The 23,236-nt window shown below is 36.1% G+C and overlaps 1 protein-coding gene across 1 annotated transcript in view; it reads right to left on the reverse strand.

The window, feature by feature from the left end:
* Positions 1 to 954: 954 nt before the first annotated feature.
* Positions 955 to 23,236, reverse strand: part of IFT74 (intraflagellar transport 74) — a 102,282-nt gene continuing 80,000 nt past the window's right edge. The window contains exons 14-20 of the mRNA XM_032300014.1: positions 19,434 to 19,487; positions 16,958 to 17,055; positions 15,318 to 15,444; positions 8,058 to 8,221; positions 7,394 to 7,519; positions 2,892 to 2,952; positions 955 to 1,272 (exon numbers count right to left, since the gene is read on the reverse strand). Of these exons, the coding sequence (XP_032155905.1) occupies positions 1,154 to 1,272; positions 2,892 to 2,952; positions 7,394 to 7,519; positions 8,058 to 8,221; positions 15,318 to 15,444; positions 16,958 to 17,055; positions 19,434 to 19,487 (749 nt within the window). The 3' untranslated portion in view covers positions 955 to 1,153. The remainder of the gene's footprint in view (positions 1,273 to 2,891; positions 2,953 to 7,393; positions 7,520 to 8,057; positions 8,222 to 15,317; positions 15,445 to 16,957; positions 17,056 to 19,433; positions 19,488 to 23,236) is intronic.

Consider the following 23,236-nt stretch of genomic DNA (forward strand, 5'->3'; position numbering starts at 1 on the left):
TACTTGGGAGGCTGAGGCAGGAAATCACTTGAACCCAGGAGGCAGAGGTTGCAGTGAGCTGAGATCACGCCACTGCACTCCAGCCTGGGCAACAAGAGCAAAACGCCATCTCAAAAAAAAAAAAAAAAAAAATCAACACATATGAGTAAATTTTAAGGTATGTAAATAATATCTCAATACAGCTTTTTTTTAAAGAAACCACTGTGTTGGGTTTCAGAAATACTTAAAAGTAGAGTTACTTAGTGAACATGACATCAGAACAAAAGTAGGATAGTTTTAACTAGTATTTTAAGCTGGCTAAGGTGACTCATTCCTACATGATAAGAGAAGATACATCTACAGTTACTGTGTGTTCCAGACTCTAAGCCTCTCTCCCAATCCTACCTCTTCTAACTTTTTTTCCCAAATGTTCTGGCTAATGCTTATAAATTCATCTACTTAAATTCCCCTAATAGTACAAAAGTAAACACATACTGCAGGGTGGCAAAGAACAGCAGTAGCCATAGTCCAAAACAGCCCACTATGTATGTAGTCTTTTACCTAATGTTCTTCCAGGTTTATATGTGAAAAAATATGTTAAGAATTGCAAAGATTAAAAGTTTCTAATTCTAAATCTTCAGGTATAACTGCTATATAAAGAATATGCGTTATATATTTATCTGTGATATTATATGGTCTAATACACATCAAATATAATCTATTTGAGAAAAAAGGCTCAAAGCTAAAAATCTCCCTTCTAATCTTACTATTGTTTTTCTAGAAGTAAAAATTGACAAGGTTGACATAAGTGCTAAATCTGAATCATACTCCATGCATCCCTTTGAGAGTTGAAACAAGAAAAGATTATCTCATTTGTTGCCATAGATGGATTATACCAGCTAAATAAATTTCAATGGTCACTTTTAGTTTATCTCATGGTTCACATAGAAGTATCATAAAAAGAAAAGAAGATGATACTTTTTAATATGCAAACCATTTATTGAACTATTTACTATTTTAAAATGTAATTCTTCAAAGAGGCCACAAAAATTATAACATTCAGAAACTTTCAGGTAAACTCCAAAGGTAAAGTTTTTTTTTTTTTTGGTAGTCAATTTGTACCAGGTTTACAAGCAAGAGGATACTTCTTTAGAGACTTTCAGTTGACTTAAACTCAGTTTCCACTAGTGCTATGTAAAGCATCCACGATGGTTTTATTGTATTCTGCAATCTGCTTGGTCACATTTTTCATAATTGGTCGGTAATCACTCTCTTGACTCTTGGTGGCTATGACTAATTACATGAGTTAAGGGAGAAACAATGTCAATAAAAATCTAACTGTTGCAGGGAAAGGAACTAAATAATACTGATATTTTTTCATACTAAAGATGGTACAAAAAAGCACAATACTTTAAAATAGAGTATGTTACTTTAACAGATTAAGCATCAATTAAAACCTAAAATGCCAAGCTAAACTTGTCTCAAAAAATTCATATGCAATATAAACACTTTTTAATAGTTAATATGTTATACATTTTAATCTAACTCTGGTCTTAATCTGTTATACATTTTAATCTACTGGTCTTAGGACAATCTAATATTCAATGAACTAGTTCCCACATTCAACACACATACACATATACACATACCATGTTCTCTAGAGTACCACAAAGAATTTAAGGTAAATCTCTAGACTTCACTCTGTTCCAAAGCCACCTACTTTATGTTGTATAAAACTAGAGTTCTAGACTTAAAGCATATTGTAAACGAGTCTTCTGCTTTTAAACTAAGTTTCACTACCACTGGCAATAGGGCAACTAAAACATCTTATCTGGAGGTAAGCTGGGGTCCAGGCTGCTTCTGAGCTGAAGTTCAGCACCAGCCTAGAAGAGAACCTAAGCTGCCACTGAGTCAGGATCTAGTTCTTCAGGCAGAGATGCCCTTGAATGGGTCACAGAAGGGAACAGGAAACAACTTTTAAGAAAATATTTGTTACAACTCCACAATACCTTCTCTCAACAGCTGCTTGCTGCTTCCTATAATCACACTAAAAGTAAACAATAAGATGAAACATAACTAACATCTTTGTAGATATAAAATGAAGTTGAATTGGCTGAAACATGGATGAACCTGGAAATCAAACTTCCCCAGTCTAATATGGTTTATTCCCCTTTGCTGACCAGATATTCAAGGCAGAACATTATAAACAAACAACTATATATTATATAAATGTGTATATATACTTAAGATATATATAATTCTCCCAACAACACTATGAGGACATATTAACTATAATTTAAAGATTCTGGAGATGATACAATTCTGAGGCCAAGAGCAGTGACTCATGCCTCTAATCTCAGCACTGTAGCAGGCCAAGGTGGGACTGAGCCTAGAAGTTCGAGACCAGCCTGGCCAAGTTGGCGAGACTCCTGTCTCTAAGCAAAAAAGAAATTCTTGCCATGTTTACCAAATGACTTACTGATAATGTTTTAACTTTACCCAAGCCCTGTGATCCTGGAAAACTGAATCTTAATAGATGATACAGTTCTGGCTTGAACAGTAAAATTGTTCAAAGTCTATAACTTATAAGTAGTAGAGTTAACATTTAAAATTGGAACTCCTGACTCCAAAATCTGGGCAATTTAATCACTATGCCACAGTAAGTCTCTGTTCTCCTTTTTTTTTGGCAATTCCCAACGTCTGCTTTCTATTAGTTCCTTTAGGGTACACGCACATACACACACACACACCCCTTAACTACTATAGAGTTGAAACAGTCGTATTCATTTAATTTAGCTCAGTGTTTTGTACATATTCAGTATTTAATGTGTTGAACTAAATTTGAGTCTTTAAAAAAATTCCTAGAAAAACAGTAACTCAGTCAACTTCATTTTCATCTTTTTAAAGGATACATTCTTTCATCACAAAATTATTTTGCTCATGGTGTTGCCACTTTCTCTCCAAATTTGTAAGCTAAAAACATAAAAGAAAAACACTAATAAGTACTCATATTTAAAACAATTTTATGCCCTTCTAAGAGGATAAGACAAAAAAAAATCACTCCAACTTTAAATCTTATCAACTTGCATTTTATTGAGATAGTCATGGCAGAAAAAAGATTAAATAATAATAAATACATTAATACAGTGATGAATTCTATAACATGTTTTACTCTATTTTAATTATACAATATTTTAAATGTTTATTATACCAATGAATATGCCAACTGAAAGATAATTTATGACTTTCCTTTCCCTAAAAAAACTTTTAAAAGAAAAATGGAACCCGATGGGAATCTCTCCTTGAAATCTGGAAGTCTAATGCCACAAATATAATATATATTCAAACACTGTCAAAGGTTGAGCCATATAGGAGAAACTTCCTTATTTCCAGGGCAAAATTTCCTGTCTAATTCCACAAGCTGTGATAAGAGCAGAGCTGCAGTGTGAAGATTATAAGACAGCTTGTAAAAAGCTGGCACTGTTACAATAATTTCTGCATCAACAGGAAGCTAATGTGGATATTATATTGATGGTTACTTCCTCAGAAGACAATTTTACTGTTATAGTATTAAATTGTTTTTCTGATTTAATTAACCTTGTAACTCTGGGTTACGGTCTTTCTTTTTTAAGATGCACATAGTTTTTTCCAAAGCAAAGGACCATCTAAAAATTGAAACACTAATGTTCTGCCTGGATATTTCAAAGAATGATTATTTTAAAAAATTCAAATAATTGAAGCAGCAGCAGTAGTAATGTTTCTTTCTATCGTCATGTTAAAATAATTTTCAGGACATAAGTTTGGCCTTGATGTAGCACCCATCTCATTGCTTCCTCCAAAGAGATAAATCTATATATTAGAATAAATCATGGTTAATTAACCATGTGATTGTATGTGCTGTGAGCTAATATTACTAAATCACATCAATCTCCCCCAGACAGGACCCTGAAGTTAAGATGGACTTAAGGAAGCAGTCAGCACTTCTGGCAGTAAGTCTCTAAAAGCCTTCAGCAAAGTCAAGTACCAGACTTTTTGTCATTGTTTCACACAAACAGGTGGCCTTCTTATTATGCATCATACTTTTCTTAAGTGCTACAGGAATGGTATAAAAGCAACGCTATGTCAGATGGTCAAATTCCTTTTACATTTATACCTTTATATTACTGACTCGCCTATAAACCTCCAAGGACATCATGAAGCAAAAATTCATTTTGAAAATCTGTTTTTCCCTAACTTATTTAAATAATCTGTTACATAAAATTCTTTATAGGTGCCAAAGGCCAGTTTTCAAGAAAATAGTTGTGAAAGATAGGAAGACCAGGATTTGATTTAATCAGTTGGGATTCACAAAAGGTAACAATACAGAGGATTCAAAATTGTGGCTTATGTTATGATTTCCAGTTATCAATACATGGAATTAAGAATGCAATTAGCACCTAATGTGGGAATAAACATGGTAACTAGTCATTGGCTCAAAGAAATGGTGTTTGTCAAGTGCTTTCCACCTTAAATCATCTATTCAGTGAATGAGGAGGACCAATATTTCATAAGAAATATCAGTATTTTTTTCTAAGAACCATTCAAGACAATAACCTCACGAGCTTTGTCTTGTTTCTTCTCCAACACTCATCCTCACTCTAAACAATCTAAGAAAATTTTGCCACTTGTAACTCTATATCTAGGTTTGTATATTGTGATATAGAAACAGAATAACTGGTAAATTTGAATTATGTAAATTAATGATTTCTAAGCTTTTAGTAGTTGTAACAAGCTTTCATGAGATTCTACCCTTTTCAAAAGAATGTAAGGTATATGTTGTTTTCAAAGGTACCTCCATACAATGAAATAGGTAATGCTGCATAAATGTCACCAAAAACCAGGCATGGCGGCTCATGCTTATAATCCCAGCACTTTGGGAGGTCTAGGCAGGCAGATCACATGAGCTCAGGAGTTCAACTCCAGCCTGGCCAACACGGTGAAATCCCATCTCTACTAAAAATACTCATCAGGAGGCTGAGGCAGGAGAATCGCTTGAACCTAGGAGGTAGAAGCTGCAGTGAGCCAAGATCATTCCATTGCGCTCCAGCCTGGGCAACAAGAGCAAAACTCCATCTCAAAAAGAAAAAAAAAGGCTGAGCATGGTGGCTCATGTCTGCAATCCCAGCACTTTGGGAGGCTGAGGCAGGAGGACCGCTTGAGTCCAGAAGTTCAAGACTAGCCAGGGCAATACAGTGAGACCCCATCTCTATTAAAAAAAAGAGTAAAAATTAGCTGGGCCTGGTGGTTTGTGCCTGTAGTCCTAGCTACTTGGGTAGCTGAGACAGGAGGATCGGTTGAGTCCAGAAGCTCAAGGCTGCAGTAAGTTACAATTATGTCACTGGACTCCACCTTGGGCAACAGAGTAAGACTCTGTTGTTTTCTTTTTTTTTTTTTTTTTTTCTGAGATGGTGTTTCACTCTTGTTGCCCAGGCTAGATTGCAATAGTGTGATCTCAGCTCACCGCCACCTCTGCCTCCCAGGTTCAAGTGATTCTCCTGCCTCAGCCTCCCAAGTAGCAGGGATTACAGGCATGTGCTACCATATCTGGCTAATTTTGTATTTTTAGCAGAGATGGGGTTTCTCCATGTTGGCTAGGCTGGTCTTGAACTCCCCACCTCAGGTGATCTGCCCTCCTCGGCCTCCCAAAATGCTGGGATTACAGGCATGAGGCACCACGCCCAGCTAAGACTGCTTTTTAAAAAAAAAAAAAAAAAAAAAAGATTGAAAAAAGTTAAAATGTTGAGACTGTATGAATAGCATGATTTCATTTTTTGTAAAAATGATATGGATGTATGATTGTAAAGAACAAAAAGAAAACAAGGATATGGGACCAAAATGTTAAGAATGGGTGTACCTAGGTAGTGGGAAGTCAAATGACATTTTTCTCTACCATGACCATGTAACTATATGAAGAAAAAGAGGGAATTTTTAATGTATTCAGCATTTTAAATCATGTGTGCAAATTTCTAACATAGACTAATTAGATATGAGAATGACCAATCCTTTTCAAGCCATAGTTACTAACTCTGTATATGATACATAATGCTTCATTCAATCACTCAACAAATACTTGCTGAATACCTACTATATGCCAACCAATAGCACAGTGCAAGGAATAAAGTAAATGTTGTCTCCATCCCATCTCAGCCCTCAACCTTGACTTCACACACTGTTCAAGTAATTATCAGCAAGACGAGTGATACGAAAAGGGAGTGCAGTTATGTGTTTATGCATCCTATGTAAATAACTAGAGATATGAATTAAGAAGTTCAAGGATACCTGGATTGCTCTTTATAGCATTATTTTAATAGTTTTAAAACTAGAAATTACCTAAATATTTAATGAAAGGGAATTGGTTCAATAAATTATGCTACTTCCATGTACTAGAATATCATTAAGCTATCAATAATTTTTTAAAAGTTGATATACATATTGACAAAGCAAAGTACTTATGATGTATAGCTAATCATTAAAAACAAGCTCCTAAATATGTATAATATGGTACAATTTCTATAAATGCATAGAAATAAATGTGTACCTAAGTATACGCATATATAGGTGTATACACATTATCTCTCTATGTATCTATCTCTCCATCTCTCCATGTATCTGTTTATCTATCTATCTATCTATCTATCTATCTATCTAATCTATCTACCTACCTACCTACTAAAAGGACCCATACTGGCTGGGTGCCTGTAATCCCAGCACTTTAGGAGGCTGAGGTGGGCGGATCACAAGGTCAAGAGATCGAGACCATCCTGGCCAACATGGTGAAACCTCATCTCTACTAAAAATACAAAAAAATTAGCTGGGCGTGGTGGTGCGCACCTATAGTCCCAGCTACTTGGGCGGCTGAGGCAGGAGAATTGCTTGAACCCGGGAGGTGGAGGTTGCAGTGAGCCAAGGTCATGCCACTGCACTCCAGCCTGGTGCCTGGTGATGGAGTGAGACTCTGTCTCAGAAAAAAAAAAAAAAAAAAAAGGCCCATACTAAAGCAACAATAAGCATTCTCCCTTCTGGGTGGTGGGAGAATAGGTCACTAGAACTTATTTTATTTGTGATTTTATGGATTTTTAGTTTCTGTATTAGTAATGTTTCACTTTTGAAATTTTAAAAGATAGTACTGCATATATCATAATAGTTGTGCCTGAGATAGTGTCTAACACAGTTGGCTTTCAATATAGGTTTATAGAAGGTAAGAAAGCAGGAGTCCATTCATTCTGAGTGAAGATTGTACAGAATCTGGCTGTCTTAAAAGTCAGAGAATCTAGAAGGTAGAGAGCAATACAGCAAATTTTAAAATAAAACATAATTGCTTTGGGGTGAAAATACAGACTAAGATAATTTCAAAGTTATTTAAAACATTTCTTACCTGAGAATGGGTCTCATTTTCTTGCAATTGTGTTTTTAGTGCTTCATATTCTATGTTTAGCTTCTCCATTATTTTCTTAAAGGCATTTCTGCGGGTGGATAATATCATTCTCTCCTGATGTAATTTCTAGAAAGATCCAAACAGAAGTAACAGGTTATAGAAAATATGCAGTAAGCCAGTATAAATCATATTTAACTTAATTTCAATAATTATATTCCGGTAAAATTCAGCCAAGGCTATAACTACTCTAAAATCGGTTTGTAAAAATTCCTTTGAACTATAAGCTATATTATCTGTATTAATAACTCAATGCTGCCATATCTGTCCCTACCCCACCAAATTTAGTCTAAATTAATGTAAATGGCAATGGAAAGCCACGAGAAGTTTCAGGTAGGATAGAGTCATAATCAAATCTGCATTTAACAAAGCTCAAATTGCTGAAATGCACTGTAGTAGCTTGTGCCTTGCTTTTAAATTTTTGCTTTTCTTTAAAACTTTAAGTCACTCTAAATTCTAACTACATATATAAACATTTTTATTTTTTCTCAGCTTATATATATCAAATAATCAGCTTAAAATAACAAATCCTATCAACCACAAATATATTACATTTGATCAAGAAAAAATATGAATTGTAATTCTGTAAGACTTGGTTAACATTTACCTTTTTCTTTTCTTCACCTGATGATTTTAAAGCTGCCAGATCATTATATATCTCCAGATCACTTGTCATTTGCTTAGTTTTGCTTTTTAGAGAATGTTGTTCTTCAGTCATCTTACTTTCTAGAAGCTCCATTTTCTGCAGATCCAACTGCAGACGTTGACTGTCTAAAACATAAGAATTTAAGGTGATAATAAAAATTTTATTCCTTTCACATAAGGAAATGTAATACAATTATTAAAAATCATGTTTTATAAGAGTATCTATAAAAGAAATATATGTTCACTGTAACCAGTGAGAATATAAATTACAAAAAAAATACTTATCCCCTCAGTAACCAATTTCAGGTAACCAATATATCAGGGAATCAAGTTAACCTGATGTACATTAGCCACAACTGTCTCCACTCTAACAAACATATAAGTTTTTTTCTTTATTAGTAATACAGTCTACATTATGAAAAAAAGACCCCCCCCCAAGTTTTTTTTTTTGAGATAGAGTCTTGTTCTGTCGCCAGGCTGGAGTGCAGTGGTGTAATCTCAGCTCACTGCAACCTCTGCCTCCCTGGCTCAGGCGATTCTCCTGCCTCAGCCTCCCAAGTAGCTGGGACTACAGGTTAGTGCCAGCATGTCCGGCTAATTTTTACATTTTTAGTAGAAACAAGGTTTCACCATGTTGGCCAGGATGGTTTCGATCTCTTGATCTTGTGATCCACCTACCTTGGCCTCCTAAAGTGCTGGGATTACAGGTGTCAGTCACCGCACCTGGCCAAGACTCTTTTTTTTGAGATAGAGTCTTGCTTTGTCACCAGGCGCCAGGCTGGAATGCAGTGGCGCAACCTCGGCTCACTGCAACCTCCGCCTTCCAGGTTCAAGCGATTATCTAGCCTCAGCCTCCCGAATAGCTGGGATGACAGATGCGCGGCATCACCCCCAGCTAATTTTTGTATTTTTGGTAGAGACAGGGTTTTGCCATGTTGGCCAGGATGATCTCGATCTCTTGACCTTGTGATCCGCCCACCTCGGCCTCCCAAAGTGCTGGGATTACAGGCTTGAGCCATCGCACCCGGCAAGACTCATTATTTTTAATAGGAGCATCACACAGATGGTTATGTAGGGAAAAAACAAGTTATAAAACATTATATGTATATATTTGAGCACAATTTTATAAGTGCACATAGAATCAATTCTTACTATCTGTGGTAATGTCCTATAAAGTTATCGTGGACAACGTGTTAGCAAATACTGGCCTGCTCCTAAGGGAAATACAGGGTTAAGTTCCTGTGAACCTTTAGTCACATTTTAGTCAATTTACCAATACATAATCTTGATTTATGTGTTTCTATTTAAAAACATTTTATTTAATATAGGTTGTAGATTCACTAACATTGAACTGTAGCTTATGCCTGAATTAAATTTATCTATCACACATTTTCTCCATAAGGCACATTACAGCCTTCTTGTGCTTTGGACCCATCAGCACTTTGCTTGGGGCCATTTTAAATAGCATGATCACCAACAAAAAGCACAAAAATGCAAAAATACATAGCACTAAATATACTGCAAAAAGGAAAACTGCTTATAGTATGAGAATAGATACAAGAAGGCAGCGTGTTGCCTTTTTCTACTTCCCTTGGCAATGTGCATGTCAGGCTGTTGAAATTTTTCAGGAGTCTGCCAGTCTGGGCATGTCCACAAATGACCATGAAAATGTTGCAAGTATTGAATTGGGGGTTACAAAGTAACTTCAGTGGGAAGACAAATTCACAAATAAACTATGAATAATGAGGCTAGCTATGTGTGTCTCACTCTTTCATTCAAAAATATCAAGCATCTACTATGTGCCAGGTGCTGAGGATATAACAGAAACCAACAGAGACATTGTTTTCACTCAGGGAGCTATATTTTAGAGGTAGAAGCAGGTAGTTAAATAAATGTTTACAATAAACTGTATAAATATGAAAATAGTAGTTCAGGGCGCCATAAAAGCATGTAGCAGGAATCCAGAGAGCTCTCTAAAGACAAGCCTTTCAACTAAAGGCTTAAGGTTTATGAATGCCAAACAAAGAGGAAGGTAAAAAGTGTTTCAGCAAAAACAATCAGCATGTGCAAAGTCTAGAGGTAAGAAAGCATAGTACCTTTGAGCCAGTAACAAGTTCAGCATACTGAATAGTAAATGAATATGAATGAATGTGAAGAGTAAAATACAATGCTTCAAATGTCATTGGTTAAGAGGCTGTTATCTAACCAAAATTTTCAAAGTTAGTATAATTAAGCCAGTATTTCTTGAATGTTTCCTTTTATCCCTTCAAGTTTTAAAAGTCAACTATAGCAACATACATTTAAAAATATATATGTACACATAAATATAAATATAAATATGTATATAGCAAGACTTAAATGTTGTTGCAAAGAGTTTTGTTCTGTTGGATTCTTATCTTTACCAAGGTTAGAAATAGTTATGAGAATCAAAGAGCTGAACAAGTGACTAAGGCTTATGCTAGTATAATGCTCTAAATAGCAACTGTTTTGAGCCTGCAGATATTTTGACCATTTGGAGTAAGCAGTGATATAAATCTAACTTGCAAGTTTAATTTGAATATATACTAGGGAAATACATGTAAGAACAATACAAATTGATTTTTCCTGAGAAAAGGAGAAAATGGTTGGTATAGGGTAAAGTTTATCTTCCTTTAACAACAGGTCCCCATTGAAAAGCTAAATACTACTCCAAGGAAGAGACAGGAAGAGGATGCAGTCTAGTTCCTTCTGATATGCTGTGAAGTTGCAAAGTTTACCAAGCAGTGTGTACATAGTAGCAAAATCTCAGAAGCAACCACTTTGACCTGGGGAAGTGTTTCTAAGATAGTCTGTCATCAGCACATTTGTTTACTCTCTGGAGTTTCCTTTCCAAAAATATAAATAAAAACTATTGCTGATAAATTCCTTGCCTCTTTACCCATGCAGTACACCAGTGTTTCTCAATCTTTTTCTTACATAATCGACTCCCTAAGAACTCGGTTATAGACTTTTTATCCCCCAATCACCTCCCTCCCCCATCACCAATGTGTGTGTAGTTATTTAGGTACATTGACCTTTGAAGGTCCATTATAATATCTAAGTTTTCTTCACCCTTCCCCCAAGAAGCAATTGCTCCATTAAAAGAAAAACAAACAAACAAACATGGAGTACACTAAATCCATTATCTCTAAAAGGTGAACGAGAATATTATAACCCTCTTATGATGCTTTCATAATACAAATAATTTCTTGAGGTAAGGGATGGTGTTAGGGAAATAAAGGAAGAATAAATTATATGGTTGGTTTAAGTTAACATGAAAATAATATAGTACATCAAATTAATTGTAAGCGTCAAAGAATCTAACCCTTACTAAGAAAAATTTCCAGCAAAATACTTATAGTACTAAATTGGATTTTTATCTCCAATGAAGCCAGTTCTCATTTTTTTCGAACTGTACATCTCTAGAGAAAATATAATGACTAGTTGTTAAAAAGAAGTCATAATGACTAGTTGTTATAAACACAAAGAGAAAACATAATGACTAGTTGTTATAAACACAAAGTACAAAGTAAGGAATAAATACAAAGTCTTGATTATTGAATTTGTTTCCTGGTATTGATTTTTGCCTTTTAAAAAATGTACATTTCTCGACAGCTGTTACAGAAAGATAGGTTAAAGGGGGAAAAGCTTGTTGAATTTACAGTGACCTTAGAAAAATGAAAAACTTAAGCATGGTTGTCTAAAATAGAAAACAGAGGTTTCTAGATGAAATAATAAAACCATAAAATTATTTAGTTTATAGAAAATAGAAAATATTTTTAAATATTCATATATGTCCAAAAGAATTGAAAATAGGATCGTGAAGAAATACTTACAAACCCATGTTCACTGCAGCATTATTCACAATAGCCAAAAGATGGAAGCAATTTAAATGTCTATAGATAGATTTAAAAATATGATATATACATACAATAGAATGTTATTCAATCTTAAAAAAGAAAATTCTTCTTTGCTACAAAGTGGATGAAGCTTGAGGACTTTATGCTAAGTGAACTAAGCCAGTCCCGTAACGACAAATACTGTATAACTTCATTTATATGAAGTAATTTAAAGTAGTCAAGAGTCACAGAAACAGAAGTAGAACGGTGGTGTCCAGAGGTCAGGAAATCGGGAAATATGGAGTAGTTGTTCAGGAGGTATAGTGTTTTAGTTCTGAAAGATGAAAAAGTTCTAGAGATTTGTTGTATAACAATGTACACACAGTTAACACTACCATACTGTACACTTCAAAATGGTTAAGATGATAAATTTTGTTACGTTTTTTACCACAATAAAAATATACTCACAGTCAAACCAATAGTAGATATTTATCAAGAATGTAATTTCTCCAGTTGCTTTGCATATAGACATAAAAATAAAACTAAGGCAAACAAACTCTCAACAAATCTGGATGTAAAATAGGCTTAAATGTATGAAATAACAGCAATTGTAAACCTACATCACCACTATTAATAAGATTAATAGCATTCAGTATGCGTTTATAGGTCCATAATCCCTTTTCTAAAACTCTTGGGAAGTTGTATTTCAGAATGCAGAATTCTTTGGATTTTAGAAAAGTAATATAGCACATATACTAATGATTACATAACACCCACAACAGGGTCTGAGGGAATACCTTGTCATCAAGTACACAAAAACTTCGGCAGCAAAAAGCATAAATGGTCACACTAGGTAGGATAATTAAAAACTATATGTAGCCTCATGTCAGTTCAGGTCAGGTTAGGCTGTGCTGCTAGTATCTTTTTAGATTTTGGGAATTCAGATAAAAGTATTATGGAACCATTCTTCCACTTCAAAGATCTTTCTTCAACATTCTTAAGTTAACAAATGTTAATTAGGTCTTCATTTCTCATTATCTCACTAACTATAGCAATTCCAGGTAGATAGAAACATAGCTAATTCAAAGCTGCCACACACTAGCATAAAGAACACCCATAGTTAGAAGCCATTAGTTCATAAACCAAAATTCCATACAAATTTTAACATGACTTTATCTTAGGCTCTTTAAACTCAACTTTGTATATCTGTGTCTAACCTCCACATGTACCATTTCAATGGCAGCCAGCCATTAGCCACATGTAACTTTGGAGCACTTTTAAGTATGCCTAGCCCAGGTCGGGTACAGTTGCTTATGCCTGTAATACCAACACTTGGGAAGGCTGAAGTGGGCAGATGGCTTGAGTCCAGGAGTTTGAGACCAGAATGGGAAACATGGTGAAACCTCATCTCTAGTGAAAACACAAAATATTAGCCAGGTATGGTGGTGTGTGCCTGTAGTCTCAGCTAGTTGGAGGCTGAGGTGAGAGAATCACCTGAGCCCAGGAAGTGAAGGCTGCAGTGAGCTGTGATCATGCCACTGCACTTCAGCCTGGGCAATGAGAGTGAGACCCTATAAATAAATAAATAAGGCTAGTCCTAATTGAAATGCTGTGAAGATAAAATACCTCTTTGATCATTTTTATGTAGCCTACATGTTAAAATAATATCTTGGATATACCAGTTTAAATAAAATATATTCGTAAAATTAATCTGTCTCTTTTTACTTTTTCAACATGGCTATTAGAAAATTTTAATTATATATATTATATATATATTGCCATTACATTTCTCTTGGACAGTGCTGCTCTAGTTGCACGCTAGGGAGCATGGCTGAAACTAATTAAAATTAAACATCATCTGTTGTTAACTATCCAAGGCTGGGCTGGATATGTGCCCTATGTACTTCCGTTGCTCCTTATGCTTACTTCTATCATAGCATTATTTCATTGTATCATAACTGTCACTCCACCAGGTTGAAAGTTTCTTGAGGGAAACAGATTAGATTTTTTTTTTCAGTCTCTTATACTGATAAAGATTCAATCCTTGACTAAACTAGCTACCTCCTCTGAGCTCTCTTCTCAACTAGGCCTCAACCGCTGCCTATAAATGTTGCAGACTCTCAGCACAAATGATTTCAAGTACCACCTTCCACCCACGTTAAAAGATTTAAACAAACAGTTTCTAACAGCTCAAGTCTGCATCTCTAGGATGACCCTATTCCTGCTTAAAGTGCCTGCCAGAGAAAGCTCAAGGCTGCCAAAAAAATGTACAATAATAAGCCCGTATCAGTCAACAGGCCCCTGACTAGAGCATCCAGTTGTGAATCTTTCCGCTGTCCCTTTAAGATGATATGTGTATTAGTCTATTTGCATAGCTATAAAGGAATACCTGAGACTAGGCAATTTATTTTTTAAAAAGACGTTTATTTGGCTCATGGTTCTACAGGCTGTATATGAAGCATGGTGCCAGCAACTGCTTCTGGCAAGGGCCTCTGGAAGTTTACAATCGTGGCAGAAGGCAAAGAGGAGCCTACGTGTCACAAGGCAAGAGAGAGAGGGAGGAGGTGCCAGGCTTTTTTAAACAAACAGATCTCACGTGAACTCACAGAGTGAGAACATACTTTTCACAAGGATGACACTGATCCATTCATGAGAGATCCACCCCCATGACGCTAACATCTCCCACTAGGCCCACCTCCAACACTGGAGGTCACATTTCAACATAAGATTTGGAGGGGACCGAAAAATCCAAACCATATTTATATGCATCTCCCGCAACTCAGGAGTATTTTTCTCAAGGATCTAAAAGCCATTCCATCAAAATGTAATCATCAGGAACGTCAGGACCTCTGTCTGCTAGTCTGTGTATAAACACAGCATCTTTTTTTTTTTTTGAGACGGAGTCTCACTCTGTCGCCCAGGCTAGGTGCTCCTGTCTCAGCCTCTTCAGTAGCTAGGACTACAGGCGCCTGCCACCACGCCCAGCTAATTGTTGTATTTTTAGTAGAGATGAAGTTTCACCATGTTGGCCAGGCTGGTCTCAAATTCCTGACCTTGTGATCCACCCATCTAGGCCTCTCAAAGTGCTGGGATTACAGGCGTGAGCCACTGTGCTCAGCCTCAGCTTTGTCTAACAATACCCAGACTATAGCACAGGCATGAAACAAGTATTCAATAAATGTTGTTAAATCAATGACAGTATACAATATAATTCTAGCCAGCTGGTGAAAAGGCCACACAAAATTCTGAGACATCACACAATCATAAATTATAGCCTCAGTCAACGAGGCTTTAAAAAAATCAAAGAGAATAACATTGATATATTTTTTTAAAAAAGAATATTAAAATTTAGGTTGTTTTCTCACCCGAAGTCAAATTCCGAGCTGTACTTTGTGATTTCTGCACTTCAGTAGATTTAAAATTGAGGTCATCCTGCATCATCTTTAGTTCTTGATTGGTGATAAAGGATATCTGTTTCATACGATTTATATTCTGCATTTGCAGAGAAATAAAAATAGAAAAAAAATCCATTGATTTCCCTCTCAATAAAACCCTTGAAAAACACTGTCAAAGGATGAGATGTTGTGTTTTTTGAGACAGAGATTTACTCTTGTCACCCAGGCTGGAGTGCAATGGTTCCATCTCGGCTCACTGCAACTGCCCCCTCCCAGGTTCATGCAATTCTCCTGCCTCAGCCTCCTGAGTAGCTGGGATTACAGGAGTCTGCAACGATGCCCAGCTAATTTTGTATTTTTAGTAGAGGTGGGGTTTTCTTCATGTTGGTCGGGCTTCTCTCGAATTCCCGACGTCAGGTGATCCACCTGCCTTGGCCTCCCAAAGTGCTGGGATTACAGGGGTAAGCCACCATGCCCAGCCAAGGATAATATGTTTTGATTAGGTAATTTGTTTTTGAAATACACCATTCAACTTACATGTTTTATAGAAAATGAGATTCAAAATTGGGTTTTCTCAATAAAGACAGACCATAAATTCATAATTGTGGTTTTTCCCCATTTCCTTTATTTCACTGTAGAAAAAAATTCAACTACACTATTTTAGGAACTGGTTGGAATCTTTTATTTATTTTTATTTTTTTTGAGACAGTCTCACTCTGTCCCCAGGCTGGAGTGCAGTGGTGCATATCCTCGTATGCATATCCTTTAGCCCGGAAAATCAACATTTTTTTTTTTTTTGAGACAGAGTCTCACTCTGTTGCCAAGGCTGGAGTGTAGTGACGTGATCTCCGCTCACTGCAACCTCCGCCACCCAGATTCAAGTGATTCTCCTGCCTCAGCCTCCCCAGTAGCTGGGACAACAGGCACGTGCCACCACGCCCAGCTAATTTTTATATTTTTAGTAGAGACGAGGTTTCACCATGTTGGCCATGATGATCTCGATCTCTTGACTTCGTGATCCGCCTGCCTAAGCCTTCCAAAGTGCTGAGATTATAGGCGTGAGCCACCGCACCTGGCCTGGAGTCTTAAAACACTAAGAATATTGAAAAGGGACCATGCATTTTTCCTTCCTTGGTACTATACATAATAGATGCCCAATAAACATTTTTTGATAATTTGAGATACCCATTATGTATACATACAAGAAAAGAATCCTTTTTATTTACAATAAAATTTACAGTATAAAAATATATTAACATGTTCTAACATGTCTAGGCTTTGAAATTATCTGTGCAAATGTTACTTTCAAAAGTTCAGATAGATTAACAATGGAAGAAGATAATAATAATTAGTCTGAATTAGTGCTTCATTTACTGCTGAATATTGATATTATACATGTCATCCTTTTTATCTATTGCCCTAACTAGCTGACATTTTGCTAGAGTGATAAAAAATTAATAGCTGAAATAAATAGTAACAAGTGAGAGAATTTAAAGGAAGCAATTAAATAAGAAGACATAATAGTGGGTCACTCTATTTTTTGAGTTGCATTTGGAAAGTCAATCACAGCAAAAATAAAGTGGACACCAAGACAGGCACATGGTACTTACTCGACTACAGTGCTCCAAGAGCGCAACAATGCTGGCTTCCATCTGTGCCTTTCGTTCCAGTTCCTGATTCTTTGTTTCCTCAAAAGTCTCAATAAAAGCTGACAATTGGAAAACATAAGAGAGGTTACTGTTGATAAGAGTTAACACTATAAAAACTCTGATTTGTAGGTCTTAAGAGTGCTTTTTAGAAATTTTAAGCTACAACTGTTTAATTTGTTATTAACCCAAAGGTAGTTATTCAATAAGAACTTCACATACTTTCAAACTGCCTAACTTCTGTGACCTTGATATAAGTAAATCACAAAGTTATAAATATACAGTCAAAAGAAATAGCTGATAAAATAATCAGAAGAAATTTATAAGGATCTCCTTTGATATATCAATAATTATTAACACTCTGGCTACTAACTTTATTTTTAAAATTTCCATTGCTGAACACCTATTTTATCTGAAAATGAGTATTTTATTTATAATGCTGGATTAGTTTCAGCTAAATAAATTCAATAATTTATTCAGATTGTAAATATTCTAGGAAATCATCTTTTTACTTGTTTAATATAGAACCAGCTCTTATTTACATTTTCAAGTATTTCTATGGAGTGTCTAAAAAACAGAAGATTTCAGTCAAAAATAATTTTATTGACAGCATGAAATAAATGTCAATAGCTTGCCTTCTGTAATGGATTTCCATTATCCTTTTTCCTTATACTTAGTATATTTTTAAATTGAAACAGTCTTCCAACAAAACATTATTTGAATACGGTGGTAGAGGACCACAATCAGCAGTTTTTATAAAATGGAATTTTTTTTTTTTTGAGACAAAGTCTTGCTATATCCCCCAGGCTGGAGTGCAGTGGCTGAATTTAGACTCACTGCAACCACAGCCTCCTGAGTTCAAGCAATTCTTCTGCCTCTGCCTCCCGAGTAGCTGAGACTATAGGCACATGCCACCACATCCGGCTAACTTTTTGTATTTTTAGTAGAGATGGGGTTTCACTGTGTTAGCCAAGATGGTCTTGATCTCCTGACCTTGTGGTCCACCCGTCTTGGCCTCCCAAATAAAACTGATTTTTCTTTAATGTCCTGCTTCAGCATTCATACAGGTCTTATGTGTGAATGTCCTGCTTTCATAACCTGCTGATCATACATTAAGCAGCCATATGAGATTTTTATATATACAAAGGCATAAATGAACATTGTTTTTCAGGGTTTATTTTTTTAAGGAAAACAAACCATAATACATAGAAATCTGAGATACATGACCTTCTATTTTAAGATTCTGTAGTACAGGAATTCTTTCAAATTATTCAGTAAACTTTCATCAAATGAACATTTATTGACACCTAAGTGCCAGATACCATATCGGGTAGTATCTAGTAATTTCCAGTGCTGTGGTGTCATGACACATAGTTCCTTGATTTTACACCTTTCTCCTTTACCGAAAGACTTAAAAATATTTTTTTGAGATAATTTTTGGTATTTGCTGACATGTTAAAGAAATCTTGGTAAACAGTGAAATAAGAGCTGACAATTACTGTTTTATATATAGCATGTCTTCATGAAGGTAACTATTGACATAAGACCTAGATGAAATTCTAGCACTTTGCTAGAATTCAGATTCTAGCAAAATGCTAAAAGTAATAGATAATACATGCCAATTTTTAAAAAAAGTATAAATATATAATATAAGTTTAAGTAAAAATCAATTTATAAAGTCAGGCTGAGTCACTTTTTTAAGTGAATCAAAAACTGTAACAAAAGGCGACTAAAATTACAGCTGTTACTAGAACAAAGTGACAATATCTGACATGAGGGCTAATAAATGAGATAAGCATTATGGAAAGCTAAAAATAAAAGTGAAAGATACTAAAGGTGAATATCGTGAAACATGTAAAAGAGAACATTCAATCAATAAATTGATGTCTACAGCATCAGTCCTTAACCATTTTGGCACTAGGGATACCATGGAAGACAATTTTTCTATGGAACAAAGCCAGGGAGCAGATGCAGGTGATGGTTTTGGGATGAAACTGTTCCACCTCAGATCATCAGGCATTAGTTAGATTCTCATAAGGAAAGTGCAACCTAGATCCCTCGCATGCGATAGAGTTCACACTCCTCTGAGAATCTAATGCTGCTACAGATCAGCAATCTAACTGGTATGCGGACTGGTTCCTACTGGTCTGCAGCCTGGGGGTTGGGGACCCCTGGTCTGTAGGCTTCCTCTATACAGACTTCGAAGTACTAGCTTTAGAATCTAGCCCCAGTGTATAGACACTCATTACATATCTTTTTAGAATTTTCTACCCATCTCTAAATTATGCTAGAAATTATTCTTCAAGGCAAAATGCTTTGAATGTCCATGCTTCTGTATTTATTAGCCATTATAGCTGCCTAAAATGAGGACTCTGATTTGGTATAAATGAACAGCAATCTGAAAATATAATATTTTAATATCTATACAAATATCACTTACTGTCCATATTTTCCTCCCTTTTTCTTAGCTCCTTGTATTTCTGGTTCATTTCACCTATGAGAGATATAAAATACAACATTAATTTCAAAAATTCCACATACAGTACTCTAAATTAAAAATATCTCTTTGGTTCTCTCTATGCCATTAGTCATTGACTACTCAATGTTTTCCTTTAGGTGAAATTCTTTTTCATTGACTTACAGAGACTTTCAAAGTAGACATATGCATGTGCCTTGAATATGTGGAAAAAAAATGATTTGATTGGAAAGGACTTAAAGGCTTTCCATTCCAAACCTGGCGCTATTCAACCTACACATGAACACTATGGGTGCTGAGAAACATAAGTTGCCAAGAAAGTCCATTCCATCTCTGAAAGATTACCAGCAAGACAGCAGAGTAACTTCATTCATGGAGTTTATACTCTAAAGATTTAACAATTAATTAAAATTAAAAGGTATTAAGCGCCATCATAAGAAGAATAAAAGATGCTATAGGAGCACACAGCAATGGCAACTAAGCTAGTTGAGGGTTACAGAGAAAGTTTCCCCAAATAAGGAATATTCAAGTTGCATTATAAAGAATAGTAGGAGTTACCTGGTCAAAATATAGAAGCTGCAATGTCAAAGCATTAGCAGTAAAAAGTTTCAAAGTGACGATGAATATGGTAGCATAAGGAACTGAGGGAGTGGTATGGCCAAGGCAGAGAATGAAGTGAAAAAGTGTCACAAAAATAAGGCAAATTATGAAGAACCTTGTAAGATCCATGTTAAAGAGTTTGGACTTTCTCGACCGGGCGCAATGGCTCACACCTGTAATCTCAGCACTTTGGGAGGCTGAGGCAGGTGGATTATGAGGTCAGGAGTTCAAGACCAGCCTGGCCAAAATGGTGAAACCCCGTCTCTACTAAAAATACAAAAATGAGCCAGGTGTGGTGGCATAAGACTGTAATCCCAGCTACTCAGAAGGCTGAGGCAGAGAATTGCTTAAACCTGGGAGGCAGAAGTTGCTGTGAGCAGAGATCTGGCCAGTGTACTCCAGCCTGGGCGACAGAATGAGACTCTGTCTCAAAAAAAAAAAAAAAAAAAAAAAAAAGTTTGGACTGTAGCAGGAGCAGCAGAGAGCAAACCTCTCCAACACCAAACTGAGGAAGGAAGTGGTTTTTTATTCGGCCAGGAGCTACAGCAGGCAACAACCTCATTCACCGAGTTCCCCGAGCTGCAGCTTCTCTCCCCTTTTATAGGCTTACAACGCTAAAGGGGAAACTGAGGCGGAACTATGTTATTGTCCATTTGCTGGACGTTGGACCTTACAATCTTTTGTTTTCAATGATTTGCTAATTCATATGCAGCGTGAGCGGGGACCGGCAAGGGAGAGGGGCTTACAGAGACAAGACAAAAGCAACAAGCTGTTTACTGGCAGAGGTGTTTCCAGGAGGGAACCTGGTCTGTGGAGATGTGGGGGCGTGAACCAGTGCCAGGCTCCAGCCGGCAAAGATAGCATTCATTTGCAGCTCTTTCAAGGTTAACAGATAGCAGAGACGCTGGGAACAAAAGAGGGAGTCATTTTCCCAGCTCTTTGGTATTTTATTTCATTTTTTTTTCCTTCTTCACTCTCCTTCCCATCTGGAAAGGGGGGAAGATAAGAAATTGAAGGAGATGAGGGCATCTCCCCTCTCAGGACTTTCTCCTAAGGACAATTACTAAATACTTTTGAGCAGGGAAATGAAATAATCCATTTACATTTTTGAAAAATATATCTGATCTCAAGAATAAAAAAGAAGTAAGATTGGAGGCAATAAAACTAGTTAGAAAGTTGTCATAATAATCTGGATGAAAGATGAAAGCTGCCTGGAGTAGACTGGTGGTAATTAGGATAGAAGGTAGTGAATTATTATTTGTGACATTTAAGAGCCTGAGTGAATGGATTTTGGTTAGGGTTAAACAGGGAGGAATCAAGTATGATTCCCAGGCTTCTGACTTGGCCATCTGAGAAAATGGCAGCATGATTAACCTATATAAGAAAAAAGTTGACATCAAGAGTTGCTTACAGCAGTTTTGGGCATGTTGATTTTAACAGACATGAAAAGCATATCTAAAGGGACAAAAATCCAAGGCCCGGAAAAATGAGTGAATTCTGCCATTTTTAGCCTCACAAAGGGACCATTAGTAGGAGTGGATCATGACTATTTTATGACAATAGGATTTCACTGTAACAAAAACTGAGCTATGAAGGGACATGGCTGCCGCCTTCTGTAGAGAAAGCAGAGACATGAACCTCCATCTGTACACATACTTGCTAGGTGTTAAGTGAATTATGAGAACACAAGGGTGATGGCAAAGTCACAGACCTGGATTAGCAAACAGCTTTTCTGCCTTCTGGTCTAAAAAGATTTCTGAAATTCACTGATGACAACACTGATACTGAGAAAATCTTATCTCAATGACACTGGAACCACTTAGGCTCTAGATGCATTAGCAACTTTACTGAACTACTACTCAGTTCAAATTATCAATGATGGTCTCAAAACACACTAATGCACTATGATTAACTGTGAAGAGGAAGCAAGAGGTAATCTGCTATTAATTAAACTTTGTGTGTTAATTAATAACAGATTACGATAATCTTATTAACACACAAAGTTTAATTAATAACAGATTAATTGTAAAAATATACTACATACACACATTGTAAAAATATACTACAGACAGATTTTTGAGTGGGAAACAAAGAGTTGGAGTTTGTAGCACACATGATCTGAGATACCCTTATAGGAGGAAGATGCACACATAAATATTATATTGCACACATGAAGTGGCAGAAAAGCTACTATCTTCTGAACCTGCCATGGCCCATGTTTCTGAGAAAGTCCTAGTTCCTTGTTCTGGCTTTAAGTTCCACTCTTGGGAGACTGGTCAGGCATTAAGGGATTACGAGGGAGGCCAGGATCCTAGACTTCACAAGGATATAACTACCATCTTATCTTTCTTCTTTTAATCTTAAGAGAATTCCTTCACATGATGTTGCCAGTTTGTCATTTTGCTTTAATAAGGCTTTTCCTCCTCCTATTCTAATGAAATTGTTCTCAGTAAAATTATATGACTCCTTAATGATCAAATCCAAAGGGCAGTTTTCAGTTATCTTACTCTGCAATATTTGATACTATTGATACAACCTTTCAAATTTCTCTGATTTCCTTTATGTTTTATTTTTGCTTTTGGGGGGGATGGGGTGGCGGAGCTTCTCTCACTTTTTTTACTCTCAGATCATTATTTTTCTGTCTTCATGGGTCTGCTTTCTTCTTCATTTAAATTCTGAGTTTTATTCTTAATGAACATCTAATGCTTTATTATATGCATGGCGATTGCATACATTCTTGTGATTTAAGAACTCTCAAATTTAATCTTTTCTCTGATTTTTAGATTCTTTAATCTAAATGCTTACTATATATATTCATTTGGAAACACTGTCAGGATATCCTGAAACTCAGTATATTCATAATTAAACTCATACTTTCCCTTTTTTATTCCCTATTATATTTGGCTGTCCTCACCATCCATTCATCATTCAAGTCAGAAACCTGAGAGGAGACTCCACCCTCCTTCCCTTCTCAAATTCATCCTCCTAGTTGCCAACAGATTGAGCTGGAAGACATATCTGGTTAACATTCACAGCTGCACAGCTGGCCAGCTGGATTAGATGGGATAGAGCTCCCACATATCTCAGCAGATACCCAAGCTTCATAAGACTTCTTCCAAAGTCACTGTTGTTAAGAAGGAGAGTGGTCAGAGCATTAGTGAACTTCT

The sequence above is a fragment of the Sapajus apella genome, unplaced genomic scaffold (assembly GCF_009761245.1).
Source record: "Sapajus apella isolate SASKATOON/1434 unplaced genomic scaffold, GSC_monkey_1.0 scaffold42, whole genome shotgun sequence".
NCBI classification, from domain to species: Eukaryota; Metazoa; Chordata; class Mammalia; order Primates; family Cebidae; genus Sapajus; species Sapajus apella.